Here is a 15,049-nt window from a genome sequence, read left to right on the forward strand (position 1 = left end):
GTCATTTTATAATGTGTTATTATTCTACCTTATCCTGTGTCTGTGTCTCCAGTATAAGTCAGAGAGAAGCAGTCTGGGTTCTCCACAAAGCTGGAGGGACAGGCAGTCGTCCACGGCCGTCAAAGACGACGTGCTCAACGGCAAGAACAGCAACGGCTTCGGGGTCAAATCCCTGGAGCAGCATATGGCCAACCTCACCTTCCTGGAGAGCAAGTAGTCCAGTCCAGCGACCTTTGATCCCTAACCTGTATCACCTATCAGAGTTGGAGCGTACCATTGTCGACCACCAGGGGGCGGCATACATGAAACGTCACTCACGCAGACATAATGGCAATGCACCCACCACTCACACGTGCCTCTGTCAGTGTAATCAGCCCATTTGCTTTGTGGTGTAACTGTTACCTGTAGCACATCTCAGCCAAATACAGCAGATGTATGAACAAATATTTAAAAAAATATGCTGTAATGAAATCCATCGCCAGTGCATGATGCCATCACCTGACAGGTCTGTTAATCTCCTTTTATCAATCCCTGTGATTTGGGCTGTTAAACCAGCTGTCTGATTGCCTGGTCCCAGATCAGTTTTGGTTGTCTTATCAACTCCTATGGCCATTGTCATGAGGAGTTGGCAGGACAGCCCAAACAGATCTGGTAGCAGACCAGCTTTCTGCTGTTTCTCTCACTGTTGTACGCCAACCAAATCCCATCATGGTTTAGTAATTATTGAGTGAAATCAATGCTCTCACTTTGATGCCAAATAAGAGAGTAAATGGATGGTTTAATCAGGGTATTATGACACTTGGCTTGCTAATAGACTGAAACATAAGGCTCTTATTATTGCTTCATTTCAGCAGAGGCGGAGACAATTTTATCCAATTGACTTTCTACTGTCTTTAGAGTATTGAATCACATTCAGTGTTTGTGGTATACTGTTTTATGCATTTTTCAGAAGACATGTAAAAGATTGCTGGCCTAGCGCATGAGTCAAATCAACTGTGGTTTTGTAGCTGTTCCTTATGAAGTGTACTTGTAATTAAGGTTATGTCCCAAATGGCATCCTATTCAGTGCACTACTTTTGACCAGCGCCCATAGATCTCTGGTCAAAAGTTGTGCACCTAGTTTCGCAAAATATTTTGGCCCGCGACCACATTTTGGTCAGGATTTTGAAAAAATGTATGTAATCAATATCTGTTTACTTTTTTAATTGGGGCAACGACAGTATTACAAATCAGTCTGACACTACTTTTGACAGTATTTCAATCTAAAGTATGGTTTGAAGTGACTGAAATGCATCTTCTGTGTAGAGAAGAACATCATGTTATTTCCCCCCCTGATTTAGTGCCTGTTCTAACTAGTCCTGTGTGGCTTGTGGGCATTGTAGGTGTTCCTGAGAGTCTTTCAGTGATGGGGTCATAATATGTTATAGCTTAAACCATTCAAAAGACTGAGCCACATTTGTAGGAGGAAAACAGAAACATTATTACAACTGCATCTAGTGGCTACCGGAAGTTACTGATGTGACCCCTGTTCTATGAACCAAGCGCAATTTATTTGATTTTTTTTCCAGTTTCTCTCGTGACCCCTAGTTTGGAAAACACTGGAAAAGGGTGTCATTTGGGATGCAGGCTAAGACTGCCTTGTGGGCTATTGTGTATTATTATGGTACTTGAAGCACAGATATATACAGGTAACTGCCAAAATAAAGGAAACACTTGAGTGAAAGCAGGTGCCTCCACACAAGTGTGGTTCCTGAGTTAATAAAGTAATTAACTTCCCATCAAGCTTAGGGTCATGTATAAAAACACACAGTTGCCCAGTATTTTGGCTACCATGGCTAGAAGAGATCTGTGACTTTGAAAGAGGGGTCCCAAAGGAGCACAGGGGGTTTAAAGGGTGTGTGTGTCTCACACCCTTTAAAGCTGACACGGTACAAATCAGTTTTTCTGCCCCTGAACAGGCAGTTAACCCACTGTTCCTAGGTCATCATTGAAAATAAGAATTTGTTCTTAAAACTGACTTGCCTAGTTAAATAAAGGTTAAAAATATATATATATATATATATTTTAAATTCACCAGATCTCCACCCAATTGAACACTTATGGGAGATTTTGGAGCGACACTACCATTAACAAAACACAAAATGATGGAATTTCTAGTGGAATGGTGTCGCATCCCTCCAATAGAGCTCCAGACACTTGTAGAATCTATGCCAAGGTGAATTGAAGCTGTTTTGGCGGCTCGTGGTGGCCCATTAAGACACTATGTTGGCGTTTCCTTTATTTTGGCAGTTACCTGTAGCTATAGCCACTGAGGTGACGATTCTGGTACTACTAAACCTGAATGGTTAGTGTGAAGACTGCATAACCATGTAAAGCTTTAGAGTTGATTGTGTATGGCTGTAGCTAATGTCATCTTCTGTTGAGTAAAGAAACCACAGATGTGCAGAAACAGATGTACTTTTAGACCATCTATCCTTTTGACAGTTGAATGATTGATAAACAGAACACAAAATCTAAATAAACATTATTTTTCTTAAAACAGGTTTGATCGTGTCATTTATTAAGGTATGTACAGTAAACAAAAAATACATATTTTTCTAACAGAACAAAAACATGGGCTTGCTTGGTACATAGTCACTTAATAACTGACATAATGGAAATATCTTGGACTTCCTCCTTTGAAAATAAATGTCACGTTCCATCAACGATCATAATAAAGAGCAAAACATTTTTTTTAAAGTATCTCATAAAACTTAACTGGCTCTGAATTTCTTCATGTTACATCAAAGCAAACAAAACAGTATTTGCCCTGGACTGCCTACAGGTAAGGTAGAGGCTAGAGAACTTAAAGGCACAGTGCATTACCTCCAGCACCCCAGATATCTGCACTGTCATCCATCACGGGCATAAGTCCATATCTGGACAGGGGCATGCACTATGCTGTGATGTAAGTACCTAGGTCTGGCTGGGCCTGAGACGAGGGACCCCCTCCAACAGAGCTGCCCCAGGAAAGGTCACTCCAGCTGGGCTGAGGAGAGTATGAGGAGTCCCTGTGACCTCATTCCTCAGCATGGCTCTGGCTGTGGCTCTGGCTCCGGCTGTGACTCTGGCTGGGTGCTTTTGGTCCGTTTAGAGACAACGCTCTCGTAATCCTCTCTGCTAAGGAGACCATTAGTGACCGTCTTGCTCTCCTCTATTTTAGGGAGGATGACCGCAATGTATCCCTCAGTGGAAGGCTGGTCAAATACACATGAAAGACAGGTAGGACAGTTAGCCATGTTAATGGTAATGTGATTTACCATCTCAATGGGGTATATGTAAATAGGGAACATTAGATTGACCAAAAATGTATTTTAACTGGTATGAAGCTTATGGAAATGTTTCTCACCTTTCCCAGTAAAAGTTCTGGTCTTTCAAGAATATCCTCATTGACCTCCAATAGCCGACCCCTTATGCAGCTGAAAAGATGAACCAGGATTATAATTCAGGCTAATTAAAAAAGATCTTAGAGTAGTGAATGGCACTAACCATAAAGGGTAGATTATCTGCAGAGGTGAACATCATAATACAAGAGCAGCAAAGGTTGTATTCACCTGTAAATGGTGTACTCCACACCATCTGTACATGTTATTCTACACAAAGGAGCGAACTCTGTGAGGAACTGTCCTCCCTGGAAATGAAGAAGACACGTGTTAGTTTGACCGTCACAAGTCAGAAAATCAAAGGATGTCAATACCACAGTATATGTAATAGTAGTGTAAAATATAATAATAGTCCTAATATGCCAGGTAGCCTCGCCGTTAAGAGCTTTGGGCCAGTAACCGAAAGATCGCTAGTTCAAATCCTGATGCAGACTAGGTGAAAAGTCTGTACCCTTGCTCAAGGCACTTCACCCTAATTTCTTCTGTAAGTTGCAGAGTGTCTGCTAAATGACTAAAATGTAATAATATACCAGACTATATTAACAACAACAAAACATCACTTCAGTTTTAGCAGTGCATACCAATGATTTGTTTTGACGCCACCACACCTCCAACTTGGCACTCCCACACCATTGTAAAAAATATTTAACTATAGAAGACATTTACTAATGTCTACATTTGTTTTTAGTAGTGCTGATCGATTAATTGAAAAGTAGGTTCATTAATTTGAATTCTATTTTTTATGTGAGCTCGATGCTCACATTTCAGTTTCTCAAGAGATAAATCAGATCCAGCCTGAACTGTGAGATGTCCTAGGGAGTTGTAGTTTCCAACAGGCCAATATTAATGCACTTAACTTGGTAATTAACTACAATACCCATAATCCATTGTGCATCTACTTGTCCGGCCTGCTACATTAGGTTAGTGTGCTGCAGCCTGGAGAGCAGAATGGCAATTGTGAGGGGATATAGTGAGCAGCTGTTGCTTCGCAAGGCACCTCTACTTGAAAATACATGATCTAAGTGATGATAGTTGGTATTCATCAGCAGTCATAAAAGTATGCCTTATTACCTTTGAAGAACTACAAAAAATGTGATTTTGTCAGGCAGCAGCTCTATAGAGATGAGATGATGACTTGGAATTAAATAAGAACGTTATAAAATAAAAAAATCTAATATACACAACCTAATTTATTCACATTATGGTTAATAAGTGATAAGCAGTTAATTGTTGGTTAATTGTTTTATTCTGTATTGTTACAGCATTCAACCTAAATAATCGAAACCGAACAGACCTCAAGAAGCACTAATCGCTCAGCACTTTTTGGGGCCATGTTTATTCTATTGCATACTTTTAAATTATAGGTGAGCTAAACCTTTTTTTTTAATGCTAAATGAAAGTGTATATTAAAACACTTTCCTTACAGTTTTTTTTTTGGTACTAATGTTACCCTCCCCACTATAAACATAAATAAATACATTAAATAGCCTACATTTTAATGAAATATAGAGGACTACTTTTCCAAAGAGTGCCAATATGGCCAACCCATTGATTCAAAGCCTCTCCATGGCCAAAACACAGCATCTTCAAAACCAGGATTTATAAACATTGGTACATACTCTCTTTGACTTCCCAGACACTCTGTTATGCAGGCGACTGCAGCCAGCGCTGATCTGATAGTTGATGCTCTTGATTGACCTCCCGTTCTGAAGGATAGGGTGACTCTCTGCCAGGGTGATGACACAGATTCTGTCAAAAGAGATCCACAGGAACACATTAGCGCCATGTTTAAATTTACAGAAAATAAATAATGTTGTCTGTGGAGGTAGCAAAGCAAATTGTTGATTAGCTTTGGGACAACACCGGGAGTGTTGTGTCCCAAAGTAACGCGTTGATGAGCTGCAGTTTTGTTTATTAGCTGCACATTGGCAATTTTAAGTAGGAAATGAACACGTTATCTTAGCCAGCTACCTGTTTGAATGCTGAAGAACGCACTGGTCTTCACAATCCTTGCCCTTGATATCTAAGCACAAAGAAGAATACATCGTTCGTTACAACTTTATTCATTCATAAAAAAATACGCCAGTGGTCCGCAACCATGGACAAGGAGGGATACGGATTTGAGGTTTTGGGACCAGCCCAGATCTTAAAGAAATGAGTCAACTGCCAATTCTATGAAAATACATCGCTAAAGCTGTCAGGCTAGCTACCATACCCAAAGCCAAAACACACGTGTTGGTCTCATGTCGAAACCCAGTGTCAGTGGTGAACACTGGTTACGTTAGCAAAAATATGTCTAGTTAGCTAATAAGTTACCTGTTTTATACCATCGAGTGTAATACCGATCGATGACAGAGGGTGCCTTATTATGCTCCATGTCTTCCATTGATACAAGTACTAAAGGGCATTAGCTAGCTAGCTAAATAAAAGACAAATGTTTCGATTTCGTGACGGAGTATAAACACTGTTACACACTTCGGGTCCGTCCCTTTCAAAAATCCGGAAGACTTTCAAATTGAAATTTCAAACGTTCCGAGAACCTTTTAATCAGTTATGAAATTACTTGATGTCAACCAAAGATGTATATATACCCAGGGTTGGGTAGGTTGCTTTCTAAATGTAATCCGTTACAATTACTAGTTACCTGTCCAAAACTGTAATCAGTAAAGTAACTTTGGGATTACCCAAACTCGGTAACGTAATCGGATTACTTTCAGTTACTTTTAGATTACTTTCCCCGTAAAATGCATTAGAAGACAAAAATTAATATTACCAATTGAACGACATCTATTGTGGAATAAGTCAATGTTAGAGTGCACATAGCTTGTCATAAACGTATGTTGCATTTTACTTTATGGTTATGTAGGCTTCTTCTAAGTCATATTTTTTTACTACAGATATTAATATGATTTGGCTATATCTTTACATTAAAAACCAAACTCGGTCAGATTTCCATTAATTACAATTAATTTATTACCCATTTATATTCAAGAATAGCACTTGGCAATATGGAAATATAGATTAGCCAAATTGTAATTAGCCTACTCTGTTGTTTATGATTTTGATTTTGTTGATTGGGGTCATTGTTTCGAGAAATACTGCTCTTATAGAATGGCATGCTTTGAGCACTACCGAAAAGTGCTATTTGCATGTGAAACATGTATGCCATAGTCTGCATCTGCTATAGGCCTATTGTTTATATTGTTTGTTGGTGACACTTTGAATACTCAATCATTTGCAGAAATGTGTCTATAAAAAGGGCGCGAGTTTGAGGATGTGTCCGTTAAGGCCCATGGACTTACGTTTTTGAATCAGCACGAATTAGAATGAGCAATAAAAGCCCCACAGTATGGAGAACAATACCATGGAGGAGTTGGGAGAACCTCTGTCAAAATGTTATTCCAAAGGATGGGATCTGCACTATGCAGCTGTTGCGAGAGCGCATTTTTCACTGGCTGTCTACTGGTTGCAAAAACAATGCTAGATAGGCAGTTTAAACTTGTTCAATTCAACCATTATTGGGTTAAAATACTCATATAGCCTACATTTGTGAACAGCCATCCACAACAACCACAATCCGTAAGGTGTAAATAGCTAAATGAGAGAGCAGCAGTGTGATTCACCTCAATGCGCTATGTAGACATCAAATCAAATCAAATTGTATTAGTCACATGCGCCAAATAATACGGGTTACACCTTACAGTGAAATACTTACTTACTAGCCCCTAACCAACAATGCAGTTAAAAAATACTGATAACAATAAGAAATAAAAGTAACAACTACGTAATTGAAGAGCAGCAGTAAAACACCAATAGTGAGATTATATACAGGGGGGTACTGGTACAAGTCAATGTCCGGGGGCACCGGTTAATTGGGGTAATATGTACATGTAGATAGAGTTCTTAAAGTGACTATGCATATATGATAACAACAGAGAGTAGCAGCAGTGTAAAGGGGGGGCGGGGGGGGCAATGAAAATAGTCTGGGTAGCCATTTGATTAGGTGTTTAGGAGTCTTATGGCTTGGGGGTAGAAGCTGTTTAGAAGCCTCTTGGACCTAGACTTGGCGCTCCGGTACCGCTTGCCATGCTGTAGCAGAGAGAACAGTCTTAAACTAGGGTGGCTGGAGTCTTTGACAATTTTTAGGGCCTTCCCTCTGACACCGCCTGGTATAGAGGTCCTGGATGGCAGGAAGCTTGGCCCCAGTGTTGTACTGGGCCATTTGCACTACCCTCTGTAGTGCCCCTGAGGGGCCCCTGTGTTCAGAATGAGCATGGCGGATGTGTTTACCTACCCTTACCACATGAGGTCGGCCCGTCAGGAAGTCCAGGATCCAGTTGCACAGAGAGGTGTTTAGTCCCAGGGTCCTTAGTTTATTGATAAGCTTTGAGGGCACTATGGTGTTGAACGCTGAGCTGTAGTCAATGAATAGCATTCTCACATAGGTGTTCCTTTTGTCCAGGTGGGAAAGGGCAGTGTGGAGTGCAATAGATATGAGTAAGTGATATCCGTATCGCCCGTAGGCTACACCACTGCTGTCTTCCTTACCTCCAAGTTTTTTATTGAAGTTGGATAATCTTTGGATACTGACAGCAGTCGCACCATTGGAAGACATGGCTTGGACTGTAGCCTACAAAAGCCTATTCCTGCTCTTTTCCCGCAATCCATCAAACTATTTTGGTATGCTATCATAGTGGTCTCTGACTTGTGGCCAGACTTGCTCAGGCTGAACAAATTTACACTTTTTTCAATGCTGATTTGGATTTTATTGAGAAAACAGAAAAGTGTCAAATAATTAGTTTGCAAATATTGTTTTTTAATTTAAAAGTAATCCTAAAGGTAATCATCTATTTTTTCAAAAGTATCTGTAATTTGATTACAATATTTTTGCTGGTAAGTAATGGATTAGAGTTACATTTTTTTTGTAATATGTTACATGTAACTGATTACATGTAATCTGTTACTCCCCATATATACCCTAGCTCAGTGGTTCCCAAACTTTTTATGGTTCCATACCCCTTCAAACATTCAACCTCTAGCTGCGTATCCCCTCTAGCACCAGGGTCAGCGCACTCTCAAATGGGAAGTGACATACCAGGGCACAAATAATAATATAATAATAATCAATAAGTTTGCTCTTTATCTAACCATCTTACATATAAAACCTTATTTGTTAATCGAAAATTGTGAATTAATGATAAGGGTGTGCTTGAAAGGATGTACATAACTCTGCAATGTTGGGTTGTATTGGAGAGAGTATCAGTCTTAAATAATTTTCCACACACGGTCTGTGCCTGTATTTAGTTTTCATGCTAGTGAGGGCCGAGAAACCACTCTCACATAGGTACGTGGTTGCAAAGGGCATCAGTGTCTTAACAGCGTGATTTGCCAAGGCAGGATACTCTGAGCGCAGCCCAATCCAGAAATCTGTCAGTGGCTTCTGATTCAATTACATTTTCACAGAACTACTTGTTGCAATTTCAATGAGGTTCTCTTGTTTTCTCTCGCCTGAGTAGCCTCATTTCACTGCCAAAAATCAAATAAAATCATCTGTGGCGTCGGGAGCAACTGCTTGCACGCGCGTTACCACTCCACTATGTCCCGCTGTCATAGCTTTTGCGCCATCAGTACAGATACCAACATGAGCAGCAGCTACGTTTGGCTACATACAGAACGTTAGTGAAATTCCCGTGACCAAGTAACGGTTAATGTGATTGGATGTTAATTATTTGAAAAGGCTACCTATATTTGACATTGTGTTGTTATTTCGCTGAACACTAGATTTTGTTTATGGCAGTGAAACAAGGATACTCAGGTGAGAAAAAAACCTCACCCAAATGTGTAGCCCCGTTGGAAAATATAAATGGACTGTGAAAATGTGAAGGAAAAAAAAGTTTACAAAAATAAATAAAAAATACATATATAAAAATGTTTTTGAATCACATTTTTATTTGGCGTATCCCCGACGGCATTGCCAGTTTGGGAATACCTGGCCTAGATGACTAACAGGGGAGCTGTTTTGAAGCCACTGCGCTCCCATCTTGGCACTCCCCCACCGTTGTAAAAAATATTTAGGAAGTTATGGAAATGCATTTATTAATGTCTACATTTGTTTTTGCCACTTTTATTCTATTACAGACACTTAAATGCATACTTTTACATTATTTTATGTGAGCTAAACATAAAAATATCTGAAAACATTTTCCTTAAAGTATATTTTTTTGAAAGTTCTAATTTTACAGCCCCCACTACAACAAAAACATACTTAAATACATGTAATTTCGTCCTTGAAACATTTAATTGAAATATTGTACAATTCCATTCATTCCTATGGATGACTGCTTTTTCTGGGGAGTGCCAATATGGCCGACCGGTGGCTTCAAAGCCTCTCATTGGACAATACATAGCATCAGCAATCCAGGGTTTATTTATATACATCATTGATGTCAACAGGTGTTATCTTGATGTTACCTGCTATAATATTAAAGATCGACTGCCCCTTAAATGCAACTTCTCGTTTTGAAATCAGCCTATGTGGCATTGAAATGAGTCAGAAACATTTATTCTACTGTCAAAATTGACTACAACGTGTAAATGGGATAATTTTGGTCATAAAGTCGGTCTCATCAAAAACTGAGATTTGCGAGATGATAGGAAAAAATAGTATGTCACGGAATGAAGGGTAGGCTACCATAACAGTTCATTGGGTTGGGTTTACTTCCAATCCTGCCCACAAGCCCACCGATGTACATGGGACAATATTTTAAATGTCAATAGCTCCAAATTTCAATGACTTAAAAAACCTCAAACCAATTATAAATGGCAGAAATTCATGTACAAATATTGAAAGCATTAAATAAGACAACTAAAAGATTTGCAACATGAAAATATTGTCCCATTTACATCTCCACTGGGATTCTCTGCCTCTAACCCTATTACAGGGGCTGAGTCACTGGCTTACTGGTGCTCTTCCAAGTCGTCCCTAGGAGGGGTGCGTCACCTGAGTGGGTTGAGTCACTGACTTGGTCTTCCTGTCTGGGTTGGCGCCCCCGCTTGGGTTGTGCCGTGGCTTTGTGGGCTATACTCGGCCATGTCTCAGGATGGTAAGTTGGTGGTTGAAGATATGCCTATAGTGGTGTGGGGGCTGTGCTTTGGCAAAGTGGGTGGGGTTATATCCTGCCTGTTTGGCCCTGTCTGGGGGTATCATCGGATGGGGCCACAGTGTTTCATTACCCCTCCTGTCTCAGCCTCCAGTATTTATGCTGCAGTAGTTTATGTGTCGGGGGGCTAGGGTCAATCTGTTATATCTGGAGTTTTTCTTCTGTCTTATCCCGTGTCCTGTGTGAATTTAAGTATGCTCTCTCTAATTCTCTCTTTCTCTCTTTCTTTCTCTCTCGCAGAGAACCTGAGCCCTAGGACCATGCCTCAGGACTACCTGGCATGATGATTCCTTGCTGTCCCCAGTCCACCTGGCAGTGCTGCTGCTCCAGTTTCAACTGTTCTGCCTGCGGCTATGGAACCCTGACCTGTTCACCGGACATGCTACCTGTCCCAGACCTGCTGTTTTCAATTCACTAGAGACAGCAGGAGCGGTAGAGATACTCAGAATGTTTGGCTATGAAAAGCCAACTGACATTTAATCCAGCACCTGTTGCACCCTCGACAACTACTGTGATTATTATTATTTGACCATGCTGGTCATTTAAGAACATTTGAACATCTTGGCCATGTTCTGTTATAATCTCCACCCGGCACAGCCAGAAGAGGGCTGGCCACCCCTCATAGCCTGGTTCCTCTCTAGGTTTCTTCCTAGGTTTTGGCCTTTCTAGGGAGTTTTTCCTAGCCACCGTGCTTCTACACCTGCATTGCTTGCTGTTTGGGGTTTTAGGCTGAGTTTCTGTACAGCACTTTGAGATTAAGTAAGAAGGGCTTTAGAAATACATTTGATTTGATTTGCATTGTGTAATTTATTGATGGTCCCTAACTAGCCCCAGAGACAGGCTATCAAATGTCAAACCAATTTTGCCACAGTCGCACACCAGCCAGCTGAAGCTAATTGGTGAAAGAAGTTGGCTAGCAACAGCTAGCCTGGGCGACTTCAAGACACAAGACCTGGTTGGACTGTTTCAAGTTTTCTAGAAGGGTGAGTGACTGTAGCTTTGTGCTGTTTTTGGCAGAGTGAATGTATAAACGCTTGCCACGTGCGAACACACACAAGAGACACCCACAGCGACCCTGGGAGCTTTGTGTTCGAATTGACCTAAAAAAGGGAAACAGACCGTGGAATTCAAGCGAACCGAACACAGACCACCTCTCAAGATTAACCGAACCGCACTAAATTCATAAAAATTACCTGAAAGGGACCGTGTGAAAACACCCTTAGGTTCGATGTTGCTGCAGTGCAGTTTCCTACATGATCCCTCAAACAAGCTGTCAGTTTCTCATGCCCTTCAAGCTCAACTTGATGTGATTGCTAATGAATCCAACACCTAAAACTGGGTTAAATCCAAAATGCACCTATACAGGTGTTTCATCAATTAATAAATTCCTCCACAATCAACACTTCCAAATAGTTATCACATCAGTGGCTATTACATAATATATTTCAACATATATCTACAACTTTTTCTTCACTTCTTCCCTAGGGAAGGCTGATGCAGAGAATCTTAGCAGAGGGTAAAACTGCTGACTCTATTTCAAATCTCCATCAGTATTCTCCTGAGAAGATGCAGTATAGAACAACCTTTTAAACTTCCAAGGTCCATCCATTTTACATCATGATAAATGAGGATGCCAGATCCCACATGGACAGTTAGGTAATTAAGGTTTTGCAATTTCACCTCTTTTCTTAAATCAATGTCAAGCTCTTTAGAATGTTCTATCTGAACGAACACTCGCACTTTTCTAATTTTCTGGTCAGGTTTTCTGTACATTCAGCTGGTTTTGTTGTAGAGTAGGTCTACTGTGTAATAGCCCACATAGGCACCCAGCCGTTTGATTGACGTTTGTGCAACCCCGGACCTCTCTCCTCCAGCAAAGTGTGCTTGGATAATTATTGTGACTTTTACTCTCTGTTATAATGCCACTAGATGTCATTGTAGTACAACCTTGGAGAGGTTAGTTCATGGCAAATCCATCAGGGTAACACAAGCCATACACATGCTAGTTAATCGCAGTCTCTACAGTTGTATTTGATGATTCATCCCGGCTGATCTTCCTGATCAGTCTCCTACTGAATGATGTGTTTTGCTCTGATTCTGTCAACGGTATTACAATAAAAATGTTGGATCTCAATCTGTTTTATTTCCTGGAAGTTCTCATCAATACCAAAAAAAACGTTTTATTCTCAGCTTTAATGTTTCTCGCAGGCCTCATATAAATATTCCTCCATGCAAATGATTGTCAGCGATTCCGTAATTATTTCTAAGGGGGTGGGACAGAGGGACCATGGGAATGTTTCCCCTTCCTGACTTTAAGAAATGGAGATTCCAGCCATATCGGACGTGGCTGTTTGGCTATGTGGACCATTTGGAGGGAACAGTTGTTTTTTTCTTGCACAAGGCAGCTTAAGTGAAATGTACTCACTTTGGCCACGAGAGAGAGGGGGGGGGGGTGGAGAATAGAGAGAGAGGAAGAGAGGTACAGTACATATAGTTTTTCCATGTATCGGCTAACAGGAAACTGTGGCTGAAAAGTGCCTGCTAATACACTTTTCCATTACTCTTCCCTGTGGTAGTGTGTAGTCTGTAATGTATTCACAAAACAATACAAAACTGCAGCTGAGACAGTGGACATAAATATAAATAATGCATTGGATCTGGTTTAAAAAACAATAACAAAAACCGGTTACATCCAAAGACTGAAATACTACAATACTTCCCTCCAAGTCTCCTAGTCTGGGTTGGTGTTACAGAAATAGGACTGTATTTAGTATCTGTGAGAGGATGATGATGCTCATCTCTCGACTGGCTGTAAGTCAATTGCTCAACAAGGTGTGTTACAAAGACATCTGTCACTACAGGAACAACGATTATTGTCTGTCTTCGAGTGCTCTGTGGAAGTGCTTAGGTCATAGAGAATCCTGTATTGAGAAGGCATAGTTTAGTCACCTCTTACATTCGCACTGTCTAAGGGGACGATGGTGATGAAGCCACAGCCTGACAAAAGTTCCTGAACGGATTGAGTTGCTTAGTTTTATACACTGAAAAATAAGTTGAAGTGCGTGTGTTTGTTATCCTAACTGGCAGGTGCCGACATGGTGCTTGGAGCATTGGAGAATTCCTGAGACATCTCAGCGCATGCACACACACACACACACACACACAAAACACATTTATATACACCGACAGTACAAAACATTAGGAACACCTGCTCTTTCCATGAAAGACTGACCATGTAAATCAAGGTGAAAGCTATGATCCTTTATTGATGTTACTTGTTAAATCCACTTCCATCACTGTAGGGGAGGGGAGGAGACAGGTTAAATAAGAATGTTTAAGCCTTGAGACAATTGAGACATGCATTGTGTATGTGTGCCATTCAGAGGGTGAAAGGGCAAGATAACATTTTTAAGTGCCTTTGAACGGGGTATGGTATTAGGTGCCAGGTGCACCGGTTTGTGTCAAGAACTGCAACATTGATGCGTTTTTGACATTCAAAAGTTTCCCATTTGTATCAAGAATGGTCCACCACCCAAAGGACATCCAGCCAACTTGACAAAACTGTGGGAAGCATTGGAGTCAACATGGGCCGGCATCCCCGTAGAACGCTTTCAACACCTTGTAGAGTCCATGTCCCGACAAATTGAGGTCAAACGGGGGTGTAACTCAATATTAGGAAGGGGTTCCTAATGTTTTGTACACTCAGTGTATATAGTTCCTTCGGAAACTATTCTGACCCCTTGAATTTTTTCACATTTTGTCACGTTAAAGCCTTATTCTAAAGTTGATCAAATAAAATAAATCCTCACCAGTCTACACACAATACCCCATAATGAAAAAGAGATAACAGGTTTTTCGACATTTTAGCTCATTTATAAAAAATATAATACAGAAATACCTTATCTACATAAATATTCAGATACTTCGCTTTGAGACTCGAAATTGAGCTCAGGTGCATCCTGTTTCCATTGATCATCCTTGAGATGTTTCTACAACTTAATTGGAGTCCACCTGTGGTAAATTCAATTGATTGGACATGATTTGGATAGGCACACACCTGTCTATGTAAGGTCTCACAGTTGACAGTGCATGTCAGAGCAAAAACCAAGCCATAAGGTCGAAGGAATTGTCCATAGATCTACAAGACAGGATTGTGCCGAGGCACAGATCGGGGGAAGGGTACCAAAACATTTCTGCAGTATTGAAGGTCCCCAAGAACACGGTGGCCTCCATCATTCTTAAATAGAAGAAGTTTGGAACCACCAAGACTCTTCCTAGAGATGGCCACCCGGACAAACTGATCAATCAAGGGAAAGGACCTTGGTCAGGGAGGTGACCAAGAACACGAGGGTCACTCTGACAGAGCTCTAGAGTTCCTCTGTGGACATGGTTGTCCTTCTGTAAGGTTCTCCCATCTCTGCAGCACTCCACCAATCAGGCCTTCATGGTAGAGGGGCCAGACGGAAG

At 40.8% G+C, this 15,049-nt stretch overlaps 2 protein-coding genes across 5 annotated transcripts in view; one reads left to right on the plus strand and one right to left on the minus strand.

Annotated features, from left to right (window-relative positions):
- ctnnal1 (catenin (cadherin-associated protein), alpha-like 1) overlaps window positions 1-2,539 on the plus strand; it is a 120,097-nt gene extending 117,558 nt beyond the window's left edge. For all 4 annotated transcript variants that reach the window (XM_065020325.1, XM_065020327.1, XM_065020326.1 and 1 more), the window contains exon 19: window positions 53-2,539. In XM_065020325.1, coding sequence (XP_064876397.1) covers window positions 53-217 — 165 coding nt within the window. In that variant the 3' untranslated portion in view covers window positions 218-2,539. The remainder of the gene's footprint in view (window positions 1-52) is intronic.
- abitram (actin binding transcription modulator) lies at window positions 2,540-5,957 on the minus strand. Its single transcript, XM_029665418.2, has 6 exons — window positions 5,739-5,957; window positions 5,394-5,445; window positions 5,042-5,171; window positions 3,594-3,670; window positions 3,389-3,458; window positions 2,540-3,236 (listed from the first exon to the last, which is right to left on the minus strand). Exons 1-6 carry the CDS (start codon window positions 5,806-5,808, stop codon window positions 3,066-3,068), a joined length of 570 nt encoding a protein of 189 aa, XP_029521278.1. The 5' UTR covers window positions 5,809-5,957; the 3' UTR covers window positions 2,540-3,065.
- Window positions 5,958-15,049: the final 9,092 nt, after the last annotated feature.

Source organism: Oncorhynchus nerka, linkage group LG7 (genome assembly GCF_034236695.1).
Source record: "Oncorhynchus nerka isolate Pitt River linkage group LG7, Oner_Uvic_2.0, whole genome shotgun sequence".
Classification (NCBI taxonomy): domain Eukaryota; kingdom Metazoa; phylum Chordata; class Actinopteri; order Salmoniformes; family Salmonidae; genus Oncorhynchus; species Oncorhynchus nerka.